The sequence below is a fragment of the Osmia lignaria genome, chromosome 6 (genome assembly GCF_051020975.1).
Source record: "Osmia lignaria lignaria isolate PbOS001 chromosome 6, iyOsmLign1, whole genome shotgun sequence".
Taxonomy (NCBI): Eukaryota; Metazoa; Arthropoda; class Insecta; order Hymenoptera; family Megachilidae; genus Osmia; species Osmia lignaria.
The window spans coordinates 5,304,740-5,311,866 of NC_135037.1; the positions used below are offsets into that span (position 1 = coordinate 5,304,740).

Consider the following 7,127-nt stretch of genomic DNA (forward strand, 5'->3'; position numbering starts at 1 on the left):
GTCGCAAGCAGTGTCCTTCATGGTCAATTCGCGATATTAATGGATGCCACGATGTATCGCGGAAACAATCTTTACACGTGACGCAGACAGTTTATTGATAGGAGAAAACTAGCTGTTTGCGCAGGAATGAAAACGATAGGAAAATTTTCGGACCACTGGATTCTGATAGCTTAAATCATACATTTCTGAAATTTAATTAATTTGGGGATAGTAATGTGGTCTTTTATAAATAGCAACTGGGTCAATCGAGATCCAAACTTATGAAACGTGTACAAAGATATTAATCTAAAGTTAAATGTACCTATAATTTTTAAAAGAACAGGTTTCATATATTGCAAGAATAATTTTTAAAGGCACAGTGTAATATTTAGAAAATGAAAATTAAATTAAATTGAAGCTCTCTCCATGGTCCGTTAACCAAAGTTATTGAATTAAGTAATATTAGATAAAATGTAGGTAAATTGAATGCTACAAGAAATCAATATAAAACATTTCAAATTCTAAAAATCTATAAAATAAAATAGAAAATAAAATGATAACTCCCTTGATATAATCCATTTCCCCAATTGGTAATAAGTTTATAGTGTTTATTATTCAAAGTATTACAAAATTGTATAGTAAAGCTTCAAAAGCATAGCATCCTCAAGCTGATACATAGATTTGCAAGTTTGCAATAGCTAAAGCGAGAAGCAATGATTAAATTGTATGATCACTGTTTAGCTTTCTTCAGCAAGTCAACATCAGCTCGCAAATCAGAAACCTTCTTGGTTAATTCACGAACTTGTTCATTTAATCCAGCTACGCTATAAGGCAACGTATCGGAGGATCCCACTTTGCGATCGACGCATGTGTTTAAAATTGTATCACTCGTGTCCGCGCCCGGTTCGTGAGCCAAGCATTCCTCGATCAATAAATCACTGATGCTCCAATCCTTGATGAAACGGATGTGGTTGCTGCCAAGGTACCAGGTCATCGAGGAGCGACACCGATAAGACCAGGGATTGCCGGCGATTAAAATTCTTCGGAGTTTCTTCAGCTTCTTCAACAGATCCGGGGACAGGCACGCGTTCAAATCATTGTACGCGATATCCCAGACTTTCAGTTCGGGCAGAAGATCGTAGAAGGAAGGATCAATATCGGTGATGCGATTACGCCATAGGATCAATTCTCTCAGATTTGGCAGATCCTTGATCCAGGAAGCATCGATTTTTCGAATTTTGTTGTCGACCAAACCGAGCACTTGTAATTTCGAGAGACCTTTAAATGCATTGGGCTCTATCTCTTCTACCCCGCATCCGGTTATATTTAACTCTATGAGAGAATCAGAGAATTTGGAAAAAGCATCTGCATTTATTTTACTGATGTTTGAGTTGATGATATTGATTCCAGCAGCTCCTGATGGAATCTGTAACTGTATTTGATATTTCCTTTTCTTCATTCTTCTGTTTGTATTCAAGTTCAGACATTTTTGTGGAATATTATAAGGAAAGAATTAAAATTGTTTTTCTTAAATTTAGATGAGTTCTAAGTACAGTGAGTCGAATACTTTAAAAACTGAGTGATTATTTAAGTAGGGTAAGGAAATTATTGTTAGAAATAAAGATATGGAAGTTAATTATTAGCAAAGTTAAAAACTAGAAAATAGCATTTGTGTCCATTAGAATAATTATGAATATTTCTAAATGATGAAGATATTAGTATTTAAAAGAAAAAACCTCGATTTGTAACAATATACAATGTTTGAACAAATAAATATGTACATACATGGTGCATATAGAGAAATATTCAATAGAATAAATAATTACGTTCAAGTCGTTCAGTCCCTCGCATTGATACCAATTATCAAGCCCATTTAGTCCTGGCTTACAATTCGCCAAACAGACAGTCAGACACGTAGCCAAAATCGCAAACCCGAGGAGGTCCCTCATCTTGTTCAGAATTTTAGCGGCAACTATCATCGTACGATTGGAGATTCCCCTTTTATACCGATTCACGACAACATTAGCGTCACGGTCATCGACAAAGAAAATATTAAACGGGGAAGTACATGAATCGAGACAAAGGACAGACTCGACTCGACCTGACATACAGAGTGTACAAAAAGAAAGCCTGGCACTTTAGACATCAAATATTCAAAAGAATAAACAATTCTTAATTTAAGATAAATTACAAAATAACATTTTCAATATAAAAATATGATTCTTGATATAATTTTGAATATAAACTGCAAAGTTACAGTTGCAAAATTAAAAAGTGATATCATCAAAGAGTTAATTATTAAATAGAATTAAATTTGTAGTTGCTCAATGATCCTTATGAAAATTCAAAAAGTTATACTTTTATTTTTCTACACCAAGTATGCACATGTAAGTGCAAGAACGTCATTGCATCCTTATGAGACATGTTCAACGTAAACATTTGCAATAACGAAATGCCTGCCCACGTGCAGATTTTGACTGTGGCTTGCCTTGTAAAGAAATTTTTCCGACAAACAAGCAGTCTCGTTGTCGAAGACGTCGATTATTGGGGCCACGCACGCGATTTCTCCAACAGTTTCACGCTCGACGACCGACAGACAGCAAGAACGAAAGGAGACTCTGATTGAATAATTAGGATTCCTCGTTCGTCCCTCTTAGCCGCTCGTGTCACTGATGTTAATGTCGTGTAAGAGGCAGGGAACCGGTTTCTCTGCACGCCAGACGCAAAATCGATCGCAATGCCTGCAATTTGACGCCCATTGCCTTAAGTCACCTGGTATACCCTTGCAAAGCGTATTAAAATGTTCCGGATAATAACTGTATGATTTTGCGTTTAACGATGATCGAGTAGCTAGTATTCAGACTTATGGTGATAATGGCGGAGTCGATTAACTTTTTTGCCCTGACGTTAAACCTTTCTCAATTGAACTCTTTGAAATTTAACCATGGAATATTCTCTATTCGAGTTTAATTGGATGGCACTTCAATTCAGAAATATAAATTGCAAAAAGTTCGACGATCATTGTGCATCTATTTTTATTGCATGGAATTCTTTTTTACAAAAGAAAATTCAAGATTTATGCTCCTGTAAAATTCAACGTTTTTAGTGTACTTTTGAGGTTAGTTCGACGCCATATTGATTTCTATTTATAATCTGATTGGTCCACAAAGACGAGCACCACAATGGCGTCAAAAAATCTAACCTAACATATCGACTTCTCTCATTGGGTGAATTATAGGTAGATACCAATATGGAGGCAAAATAACCTGATAAGTTCGCATTGTAATTTGACAATACGAGAATTTAATTTATAATTAATTCCTACAATTATCGCTAATGACCTTATAGGTTTCATACTTTTAAATAAAAAAGAAATTACAGAAACTCGATTTTCTAAGAATAGCAATCTCTGACGTGGTTATAGAAGCATCAATAAAAAGAAGAACCAAGAAAGACGTTTATCTCTGAATTATTCAGAACAAGACAGCGATGGCAATTCGAAAGTTCGAAGTATAATTGCCGAAAGAATTGGACAGGGTGTCCGGCATCGACCAAATTCCCATCACCCTATGAAATATCGAATGATACTCTTTCGTGATATGAGGCTACGTGTTTCACAGACATTAAGCCCGATGCAAAGTGTGCACGGCACATAATAATAAAGCGCGTTGCTCTTCGATCGTGCTGTAATCGGCCGAATAAAGCCACCTGACGATGCTACGGCCTCGGTGCATTTGTCACTCTCGTGCGAGGGAATAAAGTGTTTGCATACTCTTATAAAACGATGGAGTACCATGATAACAGGCTCGAACGATAAAGCTGCGACGTATCTGGCATGCACATCGCGATAAGCGACGGGCTACAAAGCGATTCGAAACGGAGTAAAAGTGCGTTAACCATACGTTACCGTAACGCTCAGACTTTCTGGATAACACCGAAAGCAAACGCGAATTTAACGTTACGAAACTTTATAGGGGTGGTTAAACAGAGGTTTTGGATAAACTGAAAATATAAGGAGCTGCGTCTCCTTTTTCGACGGGCACTATCAATTTAATATAATGAAAATAAGAAAATTTTTATTCATTTATTAAGAAGTTATAATAACTCTAATTATTAAATTTATCGTTCTCGCAATCATATATTCTCGTGCCACTTATCAAATTTCCAGAAACGCGGGAAAATATTCAAATTAAAAATATTAATTAAGAAAGTCTAAAAGCACTGAATTAACTTGCACACCTAATACATAATACGTGAAATAGAGAGCTTATGTTAAAAAGAAAAATAAACGATCTAATTCTGTGTAATTGCAATTATAGCGTGCCTCGCGGCTCATGGCTGTTTATCGCAACGACTATGAAATATTCAAAAGAAAAGTCAACATTAAAAGAAAGAAACACGGACAGGCGATAACTCGTCAGAGAACTTGACACGCCCTCGAAATACTTCTGAATATCCATCGACGGAGTAAAATTTCCTTATCAGAATGAATTTCGCGTTCGCACGTAATTACTTGAGTTACGAACGAACATACCATATTCTCCCTGCTGGTTTTATCAGTCTCACCGATAAACCAGAAATTGTGGATGCCAACGACCAGGCATGCTACTCGAGCCACCACCTCGACGTTCGCCGTCGTCGGAGAAATTCTTCAGCTTGTATTTAAGTTTTTAACATATGTATGTACATTTGAAACATGCTGTACACGCACGGAAGAGAATACGAGAGGTCTGCATATATGCATAAGCGGGGTGCACGTGGTGCGGCGGCAAATCGTAATGCTGTAATAATGGATGCACTAGCAGCAACAGTTGTCCAGCAGCACGAGGGGACGAGGATATGGAGATGGAAGGAACGCGGGACGGACAAAGATAGGGCGACTGAATAAGCAGAAGAGGAGTCTGCTCGTGCGTGTTTCGCGCGTTCCAACGACCACATTTGCCGTCTAAATGTTTGCGCTTCCTTTAAGAACGGATGCTGCTCCCTTCACTATCGTCTACAACTTATTCTTCTGATCCTACTGATAGATTAATTGCTCAACACTGGAACTACCAATGGGATCAAAATGATAAGTTTCAGCTTTTCTGTTTTAAATTATATAATTTATTAAAATATTTTCCTTTTTTTTATGTACGTTGTCTTTTGTTGAAATAAAGAATTATTTATTATAGAACTATTTATTTTCAATTTAAAACTCAGTGTGCATTTAACACTGGTAATGAAACTTTGCAAAAATAAAAAATAAAGAATAGGTACAGCTTCTATTAGCAGAAATTATGAATTTATGAAATGGTAAATTTTATTTGATTCAAGATTCAAATGTTTATTCTGATACTCAAATAGCCGAAGCATCATATTCATTTGTAATTTGTTATTGAAATCATTAGTCTGATAGAAGTCTAAAAATATGAATAATCAGAAGGAATTCCCTGGTGATAAGAGATGGACGAAGGAACATCAACAATGACGTGTACAGAAATCACGGTGCAGTTGCATCAGCGATAAAGTGGTCTTAAAAATGAGACGCAAATCAAAATTGTATTACGTATAAGTGGCTCTTATTTTCTTACTATACTATGTAGATTCCGTATATACATGGATATATTGTAAGAGGCTGGTATCGCGAGTTTGAACAGGGAAAATAGGTAGGCCAGTATGCGAGGCCCATAAAATGATAAGAGTTATAAATCAAATTACGAATTTGATTGTGAAACGTGTCGCGTGGCTAAAGTAAATACATTAGTCGGTTTCGTGATCCGAGAAAACTTGAGTCTCAGGCTTGACAGCATTAAAGAATCCATTAAGAGGTACGAAAAAGCTCCCGTTTATCGAATACATCTAATACGAAACCGAATAAACGCTTATGCTTGAAATTTATGATCGAAAATTCGATGTTCACCGTTCCTGTAAGTTGGTCGCGTGCCGGACCGGAATAATATTAACGCGGCATGCGATCACGGGATAAATGTTTGACCGATAAGGATTTTTTCGTTCTCTTAGCATCTTTGATGTTCTCACGGAAGGTGAAGAAACAGACAAATTGTCTGGTACTGCGGGAAAGATAAACAGATAGCAGTCACGTTGATCTTGTAATGTTAAATGATAAGGGTGTCGGCATTGGCGTAACTAGGGTTTTTTTCAGAGAAAGCATAGGAACCATAGAAATTTTGAAATTTTGCAAATTTAAAAATTCTAGAACTGTAAAATATCAGAATTGTAGAATTCTGAATCTACAGAATTTTGGAATTTTGAAATTGTAGACCTGTAGAATTTTGAAATTTGAAAAACATTAAGTTTTATAATGATGAGGGGGGCCACTATTAATTTCTGAAGGGGTCAGGCCCACTCAGGTTCTTGTCTAGTTACGCCACTGGGTCTTAGTCTTTTTCGCCTTATGATGTAAATATTATTACATAAACATTATTTCTATTAAGTCCTAAGAAAATTTAATATTAATTTTCGAACATTTCAGTAAAAATTGTTTTCAATATTCTACACAAAGTTACCAATAAATACCAAATGCAAATAACTTAAAAATACATTGTAGAAAATTTGAAAATAAAGCAAAGTATTTGCCATTCTATTCGCGTTCTAATCTAATGGTACACTTTGTATATTAACAGCATGCACATAAATAAGACAGTCACAATGAATCATCAATAAATATAACGAAAAGTTATTCAGTCATCGCATAGTAGATCGTGTTTAAGAATCTCAATTGTGTAACGATTCTTTGCACAGAAAGTTAAAGCGAACGAGAGGATAAATTTGAAAAATTGATTCGAGCTCACAACTCGCGAACGCACGTGTTAGGACAGAAGGAGCGGCTGTATTTCAATCCGGCGACTCAACATGAATGAACAGTTACCTAAGGATATATGGAAGCAATAAACCGCCCTACGCTGTGGCAAAGTGTGAATCGGCTTTTAAACTGATACCCGCCAGAATAGAGGGCGAACAACGGCTCTGCACGGGGTCGTAAACGAGTCTCGACGAGAAGCATTAAACCGTAAGCATTTGTGACGTGCACGTGCAAGAAACGCACGTGCGTATTGTTCTGTTCCAAAATTGGGTCAAGTTTGAATCGAATTTTCATTCTTTTGTTTCTTTTTGGAAAAAGGCACATTTCACACTATGAATATTGCGGA

General features: G+C 36.4%; 1 protein-coding gene across 1 annotated transcript; it reads right to left on the reverse strand.

The window, feature by feature from the left end:
• Positions 1-527: 527 nt before the first annotated feature.
• Positions 528-1,970, reverse strand: LOC117601620 (uncharacterized). Its single transcript, XM_034318619.2, has 2 exons — positions 1,806-1,970; positions 528-1,411 (listed from the first exon to the last, which is right to left on the reverse strand). The coding sequence occupies exons 1-2, from the start codon at positions 1,956-1,958 to the stop codon at positions 710-712; spliced, it is 855 nt and encodes a 284-aa protein (XP_034174510.1). The 5' UTR covers positions 1,959-1,970; the 3' UTR covers positions 528-709.
• Positions 1,971-7,127: the final 5,157 nt, after the last annotated feature.

Bases quoted from the DNA above. Each gene is read 5' to 3' on its own strand.
- LOC117601620 (XM_034318619.2), bottom strand. From the start codon at position 1,958: ATGATAGTTGCCGCTAAAATTCTGAACAAGATGAGGGACCTCCTCGGG. The intron at 1,412-1,805 runs GTAATTATTTAT...TATCAAATACAG, and splicing joins AGGGACTGAACGACTTGAAC to TTACAGATTCCATCAGGAGC.